This window comes from Chiloscyllium plagiosum, chromosome 14 (assembly GCF_004010195.1).
Source record: "Chiloscyllium plagiosum isolate BGI_BamShark_2017 chromosome 14, ASM401019v2, whole genome shotgun sequence".
Lineage (NCBI taxonomy): Eukaryota > Metazoa > Chordata > Chondrichthyes > Orectolobiformes > Hemiscylliidae > Chiloscyllium > Chiloscyllium plagiosum.
The window spans coordinates 24,374,932-24,396,312 of NC_057723.1; the positions used below are offsets into that span (position 1 = coordinate 24,374,932).

A 21,381-nucleotide genomic window follows, 5' to 3' on the forward strand; every position below is an offset into this window, starting at 1 on the left:
TGGAACATTGTGTCCAATTCTGGTCGCCCTCTTATAGGAAAGATACAGAGGCTTTGGCAAGGGTGCAAAGAAGGTTTACCAGGATGCTGCCTGGACTGGAGGGTTTGTCTTATGAAGAGAGGTTGACTGAGCTTGGACTTTTATCTCTTGAGAGAGAAGGAGAAAGAGAGGTGACCCGATCGAGGTATACAAAGTAATGAGAGGCATGGATAGAGTCACTAGCCAGAGACTTTTCCCCAGGGCAGGATTGACTGGCACGAGGGGTCATAGTTTAAGATATTAGGAGGAAAGTATTGAGGAGACGTCAGAGATAGGTTCTTTACACAGAGAGTTGTGAATGCATGGAATGCGTTGCCAGCGGTGGTGGTGGAAGCAGATCATTAGGGACATTTAAGTGACTGCTGGAAATGCACATGGACAGCAGTGAATTGAGGGGTGTGTAGGCTTGGTTATTTTATTTTAGGTTAGAAGTAATCCTCGGCACAACATCGTGGGCTGAAGGGATTGTTCTATGGACATATTTCAAGATGTGTGTTTATTTCCCAATGTTCTTTACCTTCTAAATCCTTCTCCACTGATGCAAAAAACTTGTTTAGTATATCCCCCATCTCCTGCGATTCCACACATATGTGGTCTTGTTGATCATTAAGGGGTCTTATTCTCTCCCTCGTTACTCTTTTGTCATGAATCTATTTGTCGAAATCTTTTGGATTCTCCTTTACCCTATTTGCTAAATCTATCCCATGTCTGCTTTTTGCCCTCCTGATTTCCATAATAAGAATACTTCTACTGCCTTTATACTCTTCTAGAGATGCACTTGATTTGTAGTGTCTGTACCTGACATCTACTTCCTTCTTTTTCTTGACCAAAACCTCAACTTCTCTCATCAACCAATGTTCCCTACATTTGTCAGCCTTGCTCTTCAGCCTAACACAAACATACTGTCTCTGAACTCTCGGTAGCTCATTTTTGAAGGCTTCCCATTTTCCAGCCATCTCTTTACCTGCAAGAATCCATCCACAATCAACTTTTGAAAGTTCTTGTCTAATATTGTTAAAATTGGCCTTCCTCCAGTTGAGAACTTAAACTTTTAGAAATCGTCTATTCCTTTTCCATCACTGTTTTAAAACTAATAGAATTATGGTCACTCATCCCAAAGTGCTCCACCATGACACCTCAATTAACTGCCCTGCCTTATTTCCCAAGTGTTTTGCACCTTCTCAGGTTGGTACATCTACATACTGAATCAGAAAACTTTCTTGTACACACTTAACAAATTCCTCTCTGTCCAAGCTCTTAACACTATGGCAGTCTGGGTCTATGGTTGGAAAGTTAAAATCCCCTACCATTACAACCCTATTATTCTTACACATAACTGAGATTCCCTTACAAATTTGTTTCTCAATTTCCTGCTGGCTATTGGGGGTATATTGTACAATCCCAATAAGGGAATCATCCCTTTCTTATTTCTCAGTTCCACCCAAATAACCTGCTTGGACATATTCCCAGGAATATCCTCCCTTAGTACAGCTGTAATGTTATACCTAATCAAAAATGCCACTCCCACTCCTTTCTTGCCCCTCTTTCTATTCTTCCTATTGCATCTATACCCTGGAACATTAAGCTACCAGTCCTGACAATCCCTGAGCCACGTCTCTGTAATTGCTATGATATCCCAGTCCCATGTTCCCACTATACCCTGAGTTCATCTGCCTGACCTGTAAATTGCATTGAAATAAATGCAATTTATCAGTGCTACTTCATTCTCTGCTTTGTTCCTGTCTGCCCTGACTTTGTCCCTTTCGCAACTGTCTCAGACTGATCTCTTTCCTCACTATCTCTCTGGGTCCCCCAATTCCTGCAGAAGTAATGATCAATAACATGGTAACTCTCCCTACTCTCCAACATCCAACAAGAAGAGCACATTGCTGGACTAAAGGCCATGCACCTTAATAGACCCAGAAAAAAAGCACATTCTTACTGCTCTGAAAAACACTCTTCCAAACTAGCTATGTTTTATTCTTTTAAAGTTAATTAAGAGACAGATCTCAATAAAACATACAATCAAAAAGGAATCCACCCTACTCATTATTGTAGAGTTACAAAAATGTGTAAGATTACAATTCTAAAAGCCACTTGGCTGCTCCCCTGGTGTGAACTCTCCCACACAGATTTCTCCAAGGTCAGCTGTGAATTTCGCTGTTGTTAATTTTTCTTAGATGACTCCGATGTCCAGAGATACTTGACATCAAACAGCAGAGCAGTCAGCTGTGCAGATTCACAGCTGGGTCAGACAGCAGTGCAGGTTTTTGCTTCATTTGGTTCACTTCCCATGTCTCTGTATTCCTCCTTTCTAAAGTGATGTTGTTTTGAATTTTTTTTCCCCACTGTTCCAATAATTACTGCTTCTAGAGTTTGAAGAAATCATCTCCAACACTGAAAATACTTCAAAAAAGGAGTAGCTCTTACAGCCACAATTTTTTCCTGTCTCCATCTTGGATTACCCAGAATCCTTCTGTTGTTACATGTACTTGTTTTTGTTTGGATATGAGCTTTTATTGCTTTGTTTCTACAATATATGTAATTATATGAATGAAAATGTTATCTTTATAGTTTGTAATAGGCTATTTGTAGACATTGAAGATGGTGGTTGTACTTTCAAAGCCATCCATCGTCACTATTGTGAACTATCCTTCTTCAAAGCAATTGTTATGATGAAATCCATTTCTTGTATCTATTTGCACTGTGTGGGCTGGCTGCCTGTTGAAATTGTAACTTTTAACACAGTTGTTCCAGTGCTTGAAATATTTATTCTTGCCTTGTAATAGAAGGATCTCTGAGGGTGGTTGAAGCTCTTTTAGCCTGTGTTATGACCCACTGGCATTGTAGGCTGGAAATCAAGCCCTGCTATTTCCCAGAGTAAACAGAAAACTTAATGATTTTTGCAAGTACGCAATGATTTTCCAGTGTAATTGTCATCTTGACCCAGATTGACAGAAAGCACAGACCAGGTTTCTGTATCTCTCTGGGTCCCCCAATTCCTGCAGAAGTAATGATCAATAACATGGTAACTCTCCCTACTCTCCAACATCCAACAAGAAGAGCACATTGCTGGACTAAAGGCCATGCACCTTAATAGACCCAGAAAAAAAGCACATTCTTACTGCTCTGAAAAACACTCTTCCAAACTAGCTATGTTTTATTCTTTTAAAGTTAATTAAGAGACAGATCTCAATAAAACATACAATCAAAAAGAAAATTACTTGTATCAAATAAATAGATTCTAGCTGCAAGTAAACAGTTCTGAATGGTGAGCATATAACTCTACTAATTAAAACTTAGTAATTAGTGATTAGTAACGAGTAATCATTCCCCACCAAATCCGCTATTTATTGCCAACCAAAGCTCCATTTGTACATAACTCTTTGGCTCCAGTTAGCCTGCAACTACTGCTGTAACCTGCAACAGTGCAAACAGCGTTCACAATAAGTATCAACTTAGTTGCTTTCTTCAGACCCTAATTTGAAAACATGTTTTTTTCTTATTTCAGCCCACAATTAAGGAACATAAAATGAAGAAGACATGGTCTTCACACCAGTTCAAGTTAAAGACCAATAGATTTCTACATACTGAAGGCACCAAGAATAGTGCAGTAGCATAGGAAAGCGATGTGAGACCACAAGACCATAAGATGTAGGAGCAGAATTAGGCCACTCAGCCCATCAAGTTCTACCATTCGATGATGGCTGATATGTTTCTTAAACCCATTCTCCTGCCTTCTCTCTGTAATCTTTGATCCTCTTATTAATCGACGATCCATATGCCTCTCTCTTAAATTACTCAATGACTTGGTCTCCAAAACCTTCTGTGGCAATGAGTTCCACAAATTCACACCTGGCTGAAGAAAGTCATCTCAATTCTGAAGAGTCATCCCTTGGATTCTTATTTCTCCTTCTAGTGGAAACTTCTTATCTACATCCATTCTATCCAGGCCTCTCAATATTCTGTAACTTTCAATTAGATCCCCACTTATCCTTCAAAACTCTGAGTACTATGATGATACTGTGGGCTTAAGAGATACATTTTTGTCCTTTTTTTTAAATGAAGAGAGGTTAAGACAGAGGTGAGTGGTCTGTTCCAAGCCAATAAAGCAAACAGCTTGTGAAGTCTTGGGATTTTTTTTCTTAAGTTGGAACAACAGACACAGCATGAAGGGGTGGGGTCAAGATTCCACAGAACCAAGGTTTTAACTTGGTTAACTTTCAGCAGCTATTAAGGTTTGCTATTAAGGTTTGCTATACATCTGTCCCTGCTACAATGAAATGCTGGAGTTCTCACTCTAAATTTTCTCAATGTTCTTTCCTCCTGGACTAGAGAATTGCATGTGAGACAATCTATTTTCCTGAATTTGCTTTTGCCAAGGATGTGTTTATGGGATGTTATTATTTTAGAACAGTTGATGTTTAGTAGTTAAATAATCTATTGTTCTGTTAAGTTTTTCAATAAAGTTATTCTAATTATTCTTTCTTTTATTTGTATTTTAAATATCATTTAAGAATAAAATGTGTTGTTTCAAGCCTGGTAGTTTGCCCAAGCAAATTGCACCCAGAACACAATGCTTTACACTTCCCTTTAAAATTAAGAAAAAGTTGGGGTTCAGGCTAACTTCTCCTTTATTTTGAGAGAGTTTAATCTGATCCATAACAGTACAGGCCCACAGTCTTCAATTGCTCCTCATGTGACAAGCTCTTCATCCCCAGAATCGTTCTTGTAAACCTCCTCTGAACTCTTCCAATGCCAGCTCATCATTCATTAGATATAGGCCCAAAATAGTTCACAACATTGCAAATGCATGCTGACCAGAACCTTGTCCAGCCCCAGAAATACATCTCTGCCCTTGCATACCAGTTCACTTGAAATGAATGTGAAATTGCATTTGCCTTCCTAACTACAAACTGAACCTAATGTTAACTTGAAGAGTATTTTGAACTAAGACTCCCAAGTCCCTTTATACTTCAGATTTCCAAAGCCTTCCCCATGTAGAAAATAATCTATGCTTCTTCTTCCTACCGAAGTGCATAATTTTATACTTTTCCACATTATATTCCATCTGCCACTTCTTTGCCCATTCTCCTCGCCTGTCTAAGTTCTTCAGCAGCCTCACTGCTTCCTCATCACAACCTGTCGCTCTACCATCCTTTTCATCATCTGCAAACTTAGCAACAATGCCCTCAGTTCCTTCATTCAGATTGTTAATGTATAGCATAGATAGTTGTGGTCCCAATACTGATCCTTGTGGAATTCCACTGGTCACTAGCTGCCATCCTGAAAAGACCTTTTATTTCTACTCTTTGCCTTCTGCCGGTCAACCAATCCTGTCAATGCCAGTACTTTGGTCCTGCCACCATGGGTTCTTATTTTACTATTGCAGCATCTTGTCAAACGTCTTCTGGAAATCCAAACAGAGTACATCCAGTAGCTCCCCTTTGCTAACTTGCTCATTACCTCCTCAAAGAATTTTAACCAATTTGTCAGGCATGACCTCCCCTTGACAAAGGTATGCTGACTCAACTCTATTATACCATGCACGTTCAAATACTCCACAATCTCATCCTTAATAATGGATTCTAAAATATCACCAACAACCAAGATCAGGCTAACCGGCCTACGGTTTCCTGTTTCTGTCTCCCTCTGTTCTTGAACACAGATGTTTTACACCAACCATTTTCCAATTCTTTGGGACCATATCTGACTCAAGTGATTCCTGAAAAATCACCAATGCCACCAAAACCTCCTCAGTTATCTCATTCAAAACTCTGGACTGTTGTTTTAATTGCATGATGCTGTGATCTTTTGCTATAAATTCTGTGTCTTATGATCCTGCCCCACTAGTTACCTGATGAAGGAGCAGTGCTCTGAAAGCTAGTACTTTTAAATAAACCTGTTGGACTATAACCTGGTGTTGTGTGATTTTTAACGTTATATTTAAAAGTAAGCAGCCAGTTTGCTGTTATGAAGCATGAAAATGTCTCCACTTGGAAATTATAAATATTTTTCTTAAATACTGAGCTGAGAGTAATATTTTAAGGCTGTCATGAATGATATCCTACAGTTATAGTTAGTTAATTTCATGAAGCTACTTCTAACTACATCTGTGCCCATTACCATGACACTTATCACCATATTTTGTCTACACACAAGCTTAGTAAAAGTTACATGTAAACATGTGTCAAAACATTCAATAGGATAACTGGCATGCATAGGAACTATGCTATTTGTCATATTGGCAAAGTTAGACAAAGAAGTATCAAAAGCCAATCCAAGAAATATGATGTAAAGGAATTGTAGTGGTGGGGTAGAGAAAGACAGGGAGGCTCATGGGAGCCTGGGTGTGGTGGGAAGGCAGCAGTTTGTGTGTTTTAAATGTGGAGCTAGGGGAATAACATTTGCACATCTGGCCTCCTTATTCACGCACATGTACTTTAAAGAAATCATGATCAACAAGGCCATGATCAACAAGGTATTTGCTTAAAGACCATATTAGGCCTTGAATAAATCCAATTTATCTCAATGCAGTTGCACACCCAGTGTCATGTAGATGTTAGGCTCAATATATGATTTGCAACATGCTTAACTCTAATTCAGGCATGAGCCCTGGATATCTATTTCTTAGACCTGCACCAATATGGTGACCAACTCATTGCCAGTTCGTAATGAATTTATGCTTTCTGCCTAATGTATTAGATGTTCAGCTAACTACTGAGGTGTTCAGCTGGCTGTTTAACCCCTAGAAAATGGTGCCAGCCAATATCCAAGCCTATAAGTTAATTTTAACTTAACAAACATTATCGAAGTACCTGGGGTGAATTTTTTGGCATAGCTTTTCAGCCCTACAGTAAAATTTGATTTTGTTTTTAAAATTCATTTATGGGAGTTGATTCCTTCAACTGATACTTCATCATAAAGTCAAAGCAATTCCTAATTCAGGAAGAGCCAAATGATGCTGATGTGGGTTATGAAGGAAATGAAAAATAGATCAGGTTAATAAAATCAGGTGGTAAGTTTTGTAGGTCAGTTATTTTCCTTCTGATTAGTTTCAAAAGCAGTAAAACAGCAATCAAAATTGAGTGCAAATGGAAACTTATAATATCAATGTAATTTAGCTAACAAAAAATAAGCTATGCAATCCATCTACCTCATCCAGCTGCCTGAATAAATTCTGCTTTGGACCTCATTTGAATTGCAGCCTAAAAAAAAAGAACTTGTGCAAATTATTCTTCTGTGATCCTTTTAAAGACTACTTGTTTGGACATTCATTGCCTAGCACATGAAGATACCCAATTTACAGAGGAACCTCGATTATCCAAACGAGATGGGCAGGCAATATTTCATTCGGATAATTGATTATTCGGTTAACTGTTCAATGCCTCTCCTCTGGGACTAGTAGTTTTCTGAAATTTCCTTTTTCCTTGCTTGGCCTGCCTTGGTCCCACTCTCTGTCTCAGGGTTTGTTTCTGAGCAGATACACACTTGTGTGTAAGGGACCTGCAGCATGCTGAAGCTGCTCCCTGCCGTTGCTTCACTTCAGTGGGATTGACAGAGCAAACACTTGCTATGTCTGCTCCCTGTGCAAGAGACTAGGCAGCAGCACACTTGCAATACCCTCCACCACCTCACCTCTGCCCACCCTCCAACCCCCCACCCACAATGGAAATGGCAGCCGGACTGGACACCAACAACAAGACTGCTGCTGCATTTTGGAGGGGATGAGTCTCAAAATCTCTCTTGCTCTCTCTCACACACACACACACAGAGTTCCTACTCTGCCCTGTACAGGACAATCTTGGAGAGATTATCTGGGGAAGGGGGGTTTAAAGGTACACCACTGTGTAGACCTCCAGGGAAAGTGTGGGGAGAGAGAGGGGGTGGGAGGTCAGTCATTTGTACAGAGGAACCTCTATTATCCGAATATCCAATTATCCGAATTTCAGATTATCAGAAGAAGATCTCAAGGTCCCGATAGAAACATTACATCAAAGAGGTGTTACCAACACTGATCGCGTCTTTTGTTTACAATGATTAAATGTGAACTCGGCTTACTGAAATGCTGCTGAGAACAGTCATGGACATTGATGGGAGCCCAGGCACCGTCTCCAAATGACTGACCGCCCGCCCTCTCTCTCTCCCCTCACATTTTCCCTGGCGTTCTACACAAGGTGTACCCAAAACCCCCATTCCCCAGATAATGTCTCCAAGATTGTCCTGTACAGGGCAGAATGGGTACTTGTCAAAACGTTGTGTGTGTGTGTACGCTATTCTGAGACTCACCTCTCTCCCCCTCCCCCCCTCAAAAAAAGGCAGCAGCAGCAGTCTTGTTGTTGGTGTCCAGTCCGGCTGCCATCTCCATTGCGGGGACGGGGGCACGCTGCGAACTATGTTGCTGCCTAGTCTCCTGAATGGGGAGCAGATATAGCAAGTGTTCACTCTGTCAATCCCATTGAAGTGAAGCAGTGGCAGGGAAAGGCCTCAGCAATGCTGCAGGTCCCTAACACACAAGTGTGTGTCTGCTAGAAACAAACCCTGAGACAGAGAGAGGGAGCAAGGCAGGCAGAGCGAGGAAAAAAGAAACATCAGAAAACTCCAAGTCCCAGAGAGAGGCATTGAATCTGTTAATCAAATAATCAGTTATCTGAACGAAATACTGCCTGTCTATTTCGTTAGGATAATTGAGGTTCCTCTGTACTTATTTACTTAGGCATGAGCCAAGACTCAGTACAGGATCAGAATTGCAAATGCAAGTAACCCTGATCAATTTCTTCAGATCAATTTACATCTTGGCTGAATATAGCATTTGGTAATCCTTGAAAATCAAAGAACTAGCCTAGATTCCTCTAGGCCATCCTATCCATCATCTTGAACACTGACAGCCTATTCTTCAATTTTTTAAAAAAGATTCATTGATAGAATGTGGACATCACTGGCTAGGCCAGCATTTATTGCCAATTCCTAATTGCCCTTGTCACCCACAACTATGATATGCACTGGAAATGAAATCCTGCTATACTCCTGAGTCATCACATAAGTTAAAAGTTTTATAAAAGTATGCAAACTTCCACAATTTCTTTTCAGACCCAATTTAACAGGCTTCTGGAGAATTCTTTAGAAGAATGAGTATTTATTAAAAATACTTAAATTCTAGCTACAGGTAAACAGCAATGAACTTTTGACATATAACTCCACTCGTTAAAACCGTAAACCCTTGATAAAGCTCCCTATATGCATACAGAGACAGACATAGACGGACAAAAATGTCAGTGCTATGGGTTGAAGAAAGTAAAACTGGAAATGATGTTATAGAGTCATGCAGCATGGAAACAGGCCCTACAGTTGAACTTGCCCAGGCTGACCAGGTTTCCCAAACTAATCTAGTCCCACTTGTCCAGGTTTGGCCCAAATCCCTTTAAACGTTTCTTATTCATGTACCTATCCAAATGTCTTTTAAATGTTGTTACTATACCCGCATCTACCACTTCCTCTGGCAGTTCATTCTACATAACAATTGCCCTCTGTATGAAACAGCTGCCCCTCAGATCACTTTTAAACTTTTCTTCTCTTACTTTAAAATTATGCCAAAAATCACACAACACCAGGTTATAGTCCAATGGGTTCATTTGAAAACACTAGCTTTTGGAGCACTGCTCCTTCATCAGGTGTAGTGAGAGAAGATCATACTACAGAGAATCATATCCTTTCCAGTATCCAAAGATTTTTGGCAATATATCATTGACATACACAAGCTGTTCAGATATCCAGGAGCCAATCAGTTGGTTGCTGGCAGGTAGTTGGCCTTTGTCATCCACAGTTGGTCATAACTCATAAACTAATCAGCTTGTTGCTGGGGAAATTTCAGCTTGTACACACCTCCAATATCTGCCCATCTGCAACAAGCCTCCCCCATGCGTGAACAAAGCAGTAGTTTAAACACAACTTACAATAAAGTTTTAGTAACTTGCTTTTAAAAAGTGCAGCAATCTCTACACAAGCCTTGGTCTTAAAACCTCCCTTTTCCTATTTCTGTCCAGATCAAAAATACAGAAAAATAAAACCATATAATTCCTTGCCTCTCTTCAAAAAAGGAAATAGGGAAATTACAGACCAATCTCACGTCTGTCGTCTGCAAGGTGTTAGAAAGGATTCTGAGGGATAGGATTTATGACCATCTGAAAGAGCATGGCTTGATTAAATGCAATCAGCATGGCTTTGTGAGGGGCAGGTCGTGCCTCACAAATCTTATTGAGTTCTTTGAGGATGTTACTAGACAGGTTGATGAGGGTCAAGCGGTGGATGTGGTGTATATGGAGTTCAGCAAGGCATTTGATAAGGTTCCCCATGGTAGGCTCGTTCAGAAGGTCAGGAGGAATGGGATACAGGGAAATTTAGCTGTCTGGATACAGAATTGGCTGGTCGACAGAAGACAGCGAGTGATAGTGGAAGGAAAGTATTCTGCCTGGAAGTCAGTGGTGAGTGGTGTTCCACAGGGCTCTGTTCTTGGGCCTCTACTCTTTGTAATTTTTATTAATGACTTGGATGAGGAGATTGAAGGATGGGTTAGCAAGTTTGCAGACGACACAAACGTTGGAGGTGTCGTTGACAGTATAGAGGACTGTTGTAGGCTGCAGCGTGACATTGACAGGATGCAGAGATGGGCTGAGAGGTGGCAGATGGAGTTCAACCTGGATAAATGTAAGTGATGCATTTTGGAAGGTCGAACTTGAAAGTTGAGTACAGGATTAAAGACAGGATTCTTGGCAGTGTGGAGGAACAGCGGGATCTTGGTGTGCAGGTACATAGATCCCTTAAAATTGCAACCCAAGTGAACAGGGTTGTTAAGAAAGCATATGGTGTTGTGGCTTTCATTAACAGAGGGATTGAGTTTAAGAGCCGTGAGGTCTTGTTGCAGCTCTATAAAACTTTGGTTAGACCGCACTTGGAATACTGTGTCCAGTTCTGGTCGCCCTATTATAGGAAAGATGTGGATGCTTTGGAAAGGGTTCAGAGGAGGTTTACCAGGATGCTGCCTGGAATGAAGGGCTTATCTTACAAAGAGAGGTTGACTGAGCTCGGACTTTTTTCATTGGAAAAAAGAAGGAAGAGAGGTAATTGAGGTGTACAAGATAATGAGAGGCATAGATAGAGTTGATAGCCAGAGACTTTTTCCCAGGGCAGAAATTGTTGACACGAGGGGTAATAGTTTTAAGCTGTTTGGCAGAAAGTATAGAGGGGATGTCAGAGACGGGTTCTTTACACAGAGGGTTGTGGGATCATGGAATGCGTTGCCAGCAGCAGTTGTGGAAGCGAGGTCATTGGGGATATTTAAGAGACTGCTGGACATGCATATGGTCACAGAAATTTGAGGGTTCATACATTAGGTTTACCTTACATGAGGATCAATGGTCGGCACAACATCGTAGGCTGAAGGGCCTGTTCTGTGCTGTACTGTTCTATGCTCTATGTTAACACCCTTGAGAAGATAGTTGTTAGAGTTGGAGTAGATCTATCTTCTTGGGTTGCCAAAGGTGCAGGCTAATATGTTATGGATGGTGTCAAAACCTCACTAGTATTATTGCAATTGCATTCATATAGGCAGTTGAAGGGTATATTTTATCACATGCCTGACTTGTGACTTGTAGATAGTGGGTAGACTTTGAGGAGTCAGATGCTGACTCACTTATTTCAGAATTCCCTATTCTTATAATACAGTGTTTATGTGGCTGCTTCAGTTCAGTTTCTGGCAAAGGTAACTCCAAGGATTTGATAATGTGGGACTCAGTGATTGTCATTGTTGTGGTTCAACTTGGCATGAGACTCAGATACAAGTTATGATCCTTTATGCAAGGAAAGCCAGCTTTAAAACACACTCTTAAGTCTGAAATCTGGAAAACTTCCATGGACAGGTATTTGTTGCGTATACTTTAAGTCATGCACTCAATTTAATTTGGTCAATGTTAAACATATTTTCCTAGTGTTAGTTTACTTATTCCCCACAGTACATGCATCAAGCATTGTTGACATCCACATAAGGCCTCCTATATCTTTGTTTAATATATAGCCTAGGCTGTCTTCTGTTTTCTGTCAATTACTCTGCACATTCCTGGCTTTGCCTTTTACTTCTAACTGAAATCATTTTATCATTGGTTAACTCTTTCAGCTCTCTGCTTTTAGCCTTTGGTCTGGGACAAGGTAACCAATTTACTAGTTTTTTTTTGATGTTATGCTCTGCTGCCCATAGATAATATACATGCATTGAGCTTAATGTTGCAAAGATACTCAATAACACTATCTATACATTTGGCCCCAAAATGTAAGGATTGCTTTGTGTTCGGCCTACATTCTTGATTCTGAAAACACAGTCTCAGATAAAGGGATGACCCTTTAGAATTGAGTAGAGAAGGAATTTCTTCAGTCCGCAAGTGGTTAATCTGTGGAACTCACTGCTACAGAGGACTTGGAAGCCAAGTTATTCAGTATATTTAAGACCGTCCATATCAACTGTTGGAAATGCCAATATGTAGCAGTGCACAATTTTCTTGCTACCCTACACAGTTTCCCTTTCTTTGTCAGAATTAGGCACTGTATTTCTCATCTCCAATTCATTCAAGAGTGGTACAACTCATAACAAGCTGCAACATTAAGAAAGTTGATTCTATAATTCTCATTGATGTTTTCAAATTTTTCCATGTCTCCCATTACCTTATCACCATAGCCACCTCCTGCCTTTCATAGTTGCACTTTCAGCCATTACACTCTTAGCCTCCAATATTCTCAGTGCAATTTCTATCATTTGCCACCTTTCTTCTCATATTCAGAAACCTATTTGAGGGTCTCCTTCATTAACACAATTTTGTTTCCTTAACCATGGCTCTTATACCCTTAAGACATTCAAGACATTTTCAGTGCATGGGAAATAGCAAATAAGTAATACATTAAGTTCAGGGTTTTACCAATGTTAATAATAAACAACTCAAAAACATAACGAGTTAACAATGTTGAGAAGCAGAAGTCTCCATTTTAAGATATTATTTTGTTCTTGATTTGTACCCAAAATGCAGCATGGATGTAAACAAAATAGGAAAAGCTGAAATCTTCTTGTTTGATTATAAAATACTCCAAATAATGGCTCGCAGCTAAAGAAGTGAAAATGCCAAAATGCTCATGCACAATGTCAGGCAAATATATTAGAACTTAAGACTTTGAAGTAGGACTTAACCCATGACTTGGAGGTGAGATTGTTATCACTGAGCTAAGGCTGACACATCATGCAGAGTTCAGGATCAATAAAATTTAGTTTACTGAACCTTGCCAGTGAATAACCAAAATTACAAATGTGTTACAACCTTAAACCCATGTCCTACAACTATTTTGAGGATATCAAAGCTAATGTTCTGAAAGCTGAGATGTCTGTGAATTTGAAGCTCACACCCCTCACAAAGACTTTAGTTTTTTTTAAAAGAGTGTCCAATGAAACAGCATATCATGCTTGGCTACTAAATTATCATTTACTTTGCAGAATTACCACAACAGCTGCTTGCATGATGGACTTGCGAAGATATCCACTTGATCAACAGAACTGCACACTTGAAATAGAGAGTTGTAAGTATTATATTCATTCACCTCACTCCTGAGTCTCAGCACAAGCACTCAACTTATTAACAAGTCAATGAAGCATGAAAAATTAATTCATGTTTGTTTAAAGGTATCATTTAGCAACTCTGTTTCTGATAAATAAATGAGTGTTTTCTTGGGATTAGACCGGAACTTTCAAAAGTTGATTGGCGAAGGCTGTTTGTAAGATAATGTGACCAACAAAATAGATGAGGGCAGAGTGGTAGACATTGTCTGCATGAACTTTAGCAAGGCCTTCAACAAGGTTCCATAGAATGGTTAGTAAAGTTAGATCACATGGGATCCAGTGAGAGCTAACCAACTAGTTAGAAAATTGGTGTATCAATAGGAGAAAGTGTTGCTTTTCAGACTTGAGAGTTTCGCAGGGACTGGTCTTGGGCATACTGTTGTTTGTCATTTATATAAACAATTTGGATGAGAATATAAAAATAATGGTTAGTAAATTTGTGGATGACACCAAAATTAGTGGTTATATTGGACAGTGAAGAAGGTTATCTAAGAGTACAAAAGGATCTTGATCAGCTGGATCAATGGGCTGAAGAGTGGCATATGGGATATTAATTTGGATAAATGCAAGGTGCTGCATTTTAAGGGAATATCTTAGCAGTTAATAGTAGAGCTCTGGGAAGTGTTGTCAAACAGAGCAACTTAGGGGTTCAGGTATGTAGTTCCTTGAAAGTGGCCTCACAATTAGACAAGATGCTGAATAAGGTTTCGCATGCTTGCCTTCATTGCTCAGAGGGATGTCATTGGATGTCATGTTAGGGCTGTATAGAACATTGGTGAGGCCACTTTTGGGGTATAGAATACAGTTCTGGTTGCCCTGAAGAAGGAAGGATATTATTAAATTGCAAAGGATACAGAAAAGATTTACATGGATGTTATCAGGACTAGAAGGTTTGAGTTATACAGAGAGGCTGGATAGGCTTGGTCTTTTTTCCCTGGAACATAAGAGGTTGAGGGCTAATCTTGTAGAGGTTTTTTTAAATCATGAGGGACATAGATAAGGTGGATAGCAAAGGTCTTTTCCCTGGGGTAAGGGAGTTCAAAACTAGTTTTAAGGTGAGAAAAGTAAGTTTTGAAGGGAACCTGAGGGGCAACTTTTTCCACACAAAGCGTGGTGCATATATGGAATGAGCTGCTAGAGAAAGTGGTAGGTGCAGGTATAGTTACAACATTTAAAAGACATGTGGACATGTACATGAATAAGAAAGTTTTAGAGGGATATGGGCCAAATGCAGACAATTGGGACTAATCTTAGTTTGGGAAACCTAGTTGTCATGGATGAGTTGGACTGAAGATGTTGTATTACTCTATGACTGAGTAAACTGAAGGAAAAATCTCATTTAGCAACAAAAATCTTTTTTCTTGTTTCCATTGGCTTATTTACATATACCTATGTTGTATAGAATAATAGTCAGAATAGAGATCTAATAAAGAATAAATGCAAAGATGAAAGCTCAGAACTCGTCTTGATAGCTAGTTGAAATTGTTAACGGGGAACCTCGATTATCCAAATGAGATGGGTGGGCACTATTTCATTTGGATAATTGATTATTCTGTTAATCGATTAAATGCCTTTCCTCTGGGGCTCGAAGTTTTTAAAGTCTGCTCCCCGTTCAAGAGACTGCAGCAGCACACAGCGCGCATGACACCGCTCCCATTCCACTGACCCTGCTCCCCACCATCCCCCATCCCTGTCCAACACTGTCCCCACCTGCGCCCCCATCCCCATCCAGCACTGCCCTCATCCCCTCTCTGGTGAAGCCAGACTGTACACCAACAACAAGACTCCTGCTGCCTTTGTGGGGTAAGTCTTCAAATAGCGCGCATGCACACAAAACTTTTACTGCAACTCTTTGACAGGTTCCACCTCTGCCCTGTACAGACATTGTTGGAGAAATTATCTGGGGAAGGGCGGGGGGGTTTAGGGAAAACCCCTCTGCAGAACTCCAGGGAAAGTGTGGGCAGAGAGAGAGGACGGGAGGTCAGTCATTTGGAGATGATGCCTGTTTAATCACTGATAACAAAAGACCCGATCACTGTTGGAAACACCTCTTTGATGTAATGTTTCTATCGGGACCTCAAGATCTCCTTTTTTTTCTTGAATGTGACAAAACTTTGTAGTGATAAAAAGCACTGGTGGCTGTAAATTCATTGATTCCCTCCATTATTTAGAGCATTGGACAGGGTATATAACAGCAAATCAAAGGAGTAAATATCAAGCGTGGGCAATAATCATTGGAGACTTTAATCTTATCAACTAGGCAAACCAATTGATGAAGTAATGTGGAGGATAAGTTAATTGACTATATTTAAAACACTTTTTTTGAACAAACATCAAAGAAACACCTAGGCATGAATGTGGGAACAGGTATTGAGAACGAGTAGTGCATAACACAGCACTATTCAGTATTCTTACTGACCTAGTTGGATCCTCCAGGGAAGTGAGATCAAAAAATGAGAGAATTTCAGATTGTGCTTGCGCTTAAGGGCACAGACTTTACTATGGGGGACTTCAAAGTCCATTGCAAGAGTGGCTTAGCAGTGACATAGCTCCTAGTCTAGATTTGTGTTAAGTGGTAAAGGAGCCAGCAAGGGACAGATCTACTTTACTTTGCCAGTCTACCTGTTGCAGTGTCTGTAATGACGTCACTCAGAGTGTGTACTATAAAGTCTGGTGGAGACAAAGTCCTGTCTTCACATTGAGGATACCCTCAATCACATTGTGTGGCATGACCACAATGTTAAATGGGACAGACTTTGAACAGATCTAGTAACTCAAATCTGAACATCGATGAGGACCTTTGGGCCAACAGTATCAGCAGAATTGTACCCAACTGCAATCTATAGTCTCATGACTCTACTCTACCATTATCATTGAACCAAGAGAGCAAACCTGGTTCAATGAAAAGTGCAGGAGAGCATCCCAGATGCAGCATCAGACATATCTAAAAATGAGGTGTCACCTTGGTGAAGTTACAACACAAGATTACTTGCTTTCCAAAAAATAGAAACAATCCCTTAAACAACAATCAGATCTAAGCTCTGCAGTCCTGTGACATTCTGTCATAAGAGTTACATGAATGGTAATGGACAATTAAACAGCTAATAAGAGATGAAGTGTCCACAAGTATTCCCATCCTCAACAATAGAGGAGCCCAGCATATCAGCACAAAAGATAAGGCTGATGTACTTGCATCATCTTCCAGTTATTCTGCAATACAGTTCATTCCAAGTGATATTAAGATGTAGCTGTAGACAATAGGTACTGCACAGGCTATGGGTGCTGACAATACTTCAGCTACAATATTGACGATGTAAGCTGCAGGACAAACTTCCCCAAATCCCACAGACCAAGCAAACCTGTTTAAGTGCACCTACAACATTGATACCTATCCAGAAATATGAGCATTTGTCCATGCAACCATTCTGTCGAGGGCAGTCCCTTTCAAAGAAAAATGCACCAAACAGCACAGGAGCAGACTGTTCAGCCTTCGAAGCCTGCGCCACCACATCTTGCCCTTCCATATTAAAAAACTGTCTTCACATACCGGATCCACAGCCCTCTCTTCCCTTCCTATTCACGTATTGGTCCAAATGCTTCTTGAATGCTGGTATTGTGAATGCTTCAACCACCTCCTCTGGCAACATGTTCCAGACGCTCATCACCTTTTGTGTGAAAAACTTACCTCGCACGTCACTTTTAAACCTCAGCCTGTACCTGTGCCCCATAGTAATTGGCCCCTCCACCCTTGGAAAAAGTCTCATACCTTCCACTCGATCCATGCCATTATAAACTTCTATTAGGTAGCCCCTTAACTTCCTGCATTCCAGTGAAAACAAACCCATACTAACCAACCTTTCATCATAGCTAAAATCCTCCATACCTGGCAACATTTGGTAAACGTTTACTGTACTCTCTCCAAAGCATCCACATCCTTATGATAGTTTGGTGACCAGAACTGCAGCAATATTCCAAGCATGGCCTAACTAAAGTTCTGTAAAGCTGCAACATAACTTGTCTATCCTTATGCCAATGCCCCTTCCAATGAAGGCAAACACGCCATAAGCCTTTTTTATTACCTTATCTACCTATGCTGCCACCTTCAGTGATCTGTGGACCTGCACACCCAGATCCCTCTGTATATCAATACTCTGAAGGGTTCTACCATTCACTGTATAACTTCAGCTGTAATTGACTTTCCAAAATGCACTACCTCACATTTGTCCGAATTAAACTCTATCTGCCATTTTTCTGCCAATGCCTCCAACTGATCTAGATCCTGCTGTATCCTCTGACAATCCTCCTCACTATCCACAACTCTACCAATCTCTGTATCGTCTGCAAACTTATTAATTAGACTAGTTACGCTTTCCTCCAAATCATTTATGTAGACCACAAACAGCAGAGGTCCCAGCACTGATCCCTGTGGAATACCACTAGCCACAGCCCTCCATTCCAAAAAGTATCAAAGAACAAAGAGCTATTTGTTAGAGTCTCTGCATTACTGCCTCTGCTAAGAACAAACAGCTTGCCAACCATCCACCCCAAATTTTGGGTCCGCTACATGGATGACACCTTTGTCATCACTAAATGAAACAAATTAGAGGAAACCCTCAAGACCATCAATAATATCCTTACAGGCATAAAATTCACAAAAGAGGATGAAAACCACAACAAACTGCCATTCCTAGATGTCACAGTAGAGCGAACGGTCAATGGGGAACTTCAAACCAGCATCTACAGGAAAACAACACTTATGGACCAAACACTGAACTACAGAAGCAAACATCCCAACACCCACAAACAAAACTGCATTAGAATGTTATTTCAATGAGCCACGACACACTGCAGCCCTGAGGAACTACAAAGAGCAGAAGAAAACGACCTATACAGCGTATTCAAAAAGAACGGGTACGGTACCCAATGAACACACCGTGATTTCTCAGCAACAAACTCAACAAGCAGACAAAACATGCCCAGGAACTCTAGCCACTCTCCCTTACATCAAAGACAACTCTGAAATGACTGCAGACTGCTCAGACCTCTTGGCATCATGGTAGCCCACAAGCTCACTAAAACAGCAGCTAATGAACTTAAATGACCTATACAGACAACAAGCAAAATGAATGTAATTTACAAAATACCTTGCAAGAACTGCAACAAACAATACATTGGACAAACAGACAGAAAAGTAGCCACCAGAATACATGAACATCAACTAGCCACAAAAAGACATGACCCACTATCACTGGTATCCTTACATACAGATGAGGAAGGACACCACTTTGACTGGGACAACACATCCATCTTAGGACAAGCCAAACAGAGACACGCACAAGAATTCCTTGAAGCTTGGCATTCCAACTGGAAGTCTCTCAACAAACATCTCGATCCTATCTATCACCCTCTGAGAAAAAGAACAGGAAATGATATCACCAACACAGGAAATGACACCACCAAGCCAAGGAAACCTAAACACAAACAGAAAGTGGACCATAACACCAGTGCTTCATTGGAGGCTCACTGATGATGTTACCTAGTGTGGTGATGAAATGTCTGAAAATGAACCTTCCAGCTCAGCGAACAAACTGAGATCCATCTTTCCTATTTTCCTTATATACTTCAAGGGCTTAATCAGTTCCCATCCTCCGAAACCTTACGTATGCTTCCTTTTTCTTTCTGACCAAGGTCATAATATTGCTGGTCATCCAAGGTTCTCATAACTTGCCATACCTGTCCTTCATTTTCGCAGGAATCTGCCACTCCTGAACTCCTGAAATACGCCCACATGTCCGATGTAGATTTACCCTCAAACAGCCACCTCGAATGCGGTACCTGCCGAATATTATTATAGTTTGCCTTTCCCCAATTTAACACATTCGCCAGAGAACTGCTGTTATCCCTATCCATGAATATCTTAAAAACTCAGTATTATGGTCACTACTCCTGAAATGCTTCCCCACTGAAACCTGGCCAGGCTCATTTCCCAAAACCAACTCCAGTATAACCCCTTCCCTGGTTGGACTGTTTACATATTGTGTCAAGAATCCCTCCTCAAAAATTCAGCTCCATCCAAGACCCTAGAACGTAGTGAATCCTAGTCTATAATGGGGAAGTTAAAATCACCCAACACAACAACCCTGCTGTTTTCAAAATCTGTCTACATATTCTGTCCTCTATCTCCCGCTGACTGTTGGAAGGCGTGTGGTATACCCCCAGCATTGTGACTTCACCTTTCCTCTTCCTGAGTTCTGCCCATAATGCCTCGCTTCACAAGTCTTCTGACGTATCCTCCCTCACTGCAGCTATACCAGTAATGCAACTCCCCCACCCCTTTTACCTTCCTTACTGTCACACATGGAACATGTAAATCCTGGGACATTGAGCTGCCAGTCCGAGTAGTTGGACCGTTCCGTATCACCTGTCCTTCGTGGAGAAGTTTATGAAGAAAAACACCTTTGACCACAAGTCCATCAGGAAGTGGTCAGCACGTAGTGTCCTTGAGACCCTTCGGGAAAAGGAGAGGACGGATCCTATCGAGCGGTTCCCTGAGCAGACTGTCAAAGCCATTTGGCAGAATGCCTCATCGCCAGAACTTTCCAACAAGCACCAGAACATGGCTTGGCTGGTGGTGAGAAGGGCTCTGCCTGTGAGATCCTTTATGCACGCCCGGACTCTCAGCCGCACCGCACGCTGCCCTCGAAGCGGCTGCGGGGAGGGAACGAGACTGTCACACACCTCTTCTGGAATGTGCCTACGCAGAGGAATGCAGTGGTGTTTGTCGAGGTTCGTCCCGAGCAGCGCCATGACGCGGGACTCCGTGCTCTACGGCCTGTTCCCCGGGACACACACCGAGACGAACATCAACTGTGCCTGGAGGATCATCAGCTCGGTGAAGGACGCTCTCTGGGTGGTCCGAAACCTGCTGATCTTCCAGCTGAATGAGTTGACCCCGACTGAGTGATGCAGACTGGCACATTCCAAGATCCAGGACTACTTGTTGAGGGACGCGCTGAAGCTTGGGGCAGTTGCCGCCAAGGCGCAGTGGGGAAAGACCACTGTGTAAAGTCTGCCTGCCTTACGAAGAACAGGGGGCCCATGCAGTCATTTGGGCTCTGCTGACGCCTCAGCTAATTATATGGGCATATGATCAAAAAATGTACAGACCTGTATAAAAATGATAAATTCTGATCTCTGTATGTACATGTTTACATAAGTATGGCATGACCAACTGTACAGTCCATCAAATTATTTTATGAATAAAGTATATTTTTGAAATAAAAAAAAGTCCTTTCCCTCTTCCAGCCAACTCTGTAATAATGTCAGAGTTCCAAGTACTAACCACCTCCCCTCCTCTTTTAGAGTAGAGTAGAGTAGAGTAGCTTTTATTGGCCAGTTCTACCATGTACAGCTGATGTAGTAAAAAGGAGACAGAGTTCCTCCAGTACTAAGGGTTCTACATAGACGGCACAAACTATACAATCGTACTCAGCATAAAGTGCATAAGAAGTGCAAAACACACAGGTTCCAGTGTAACAGAAGAATGATGAATAATGGACATTTATCTAGCAGCAATACATAAGAATTTCAGATGAGAAAAAAGTCCGATTGTACTTTGTCAAGGAGCCTGATGGTTTGAGGGAAGAAACTGTTGCACAGTCTGGCCGTGAGAAATCTTATTGTCTGGTATC

At 41.1% G+C, this 21,381-nt stretch overlaps 1 protein-coding gene across 1 annotated transcript in view; it reads left to right on the forward strand.

Annotated features, from left to right (window-relative positions):
• gabrb2a (gamma-aminobutyric acid type A receptor subunit beta2a) overlaps positions 1–21,381 on the forward strand; it is a 252,103-nt gene that overhangs the window by 199,163 nt on the left and 31,559 nt on the right. Inside the window, exon 5 of the mRNA XM_043703359.1 lies at positions 13,568–13,650. Within this exon, the coding sequence (XP_043559294.1) occupies positions 13,568–13,650 (83 nt within the window). The remainder of the gene's footprint in view (positions 1–13,567; positions 13,651–21,381) is intronic.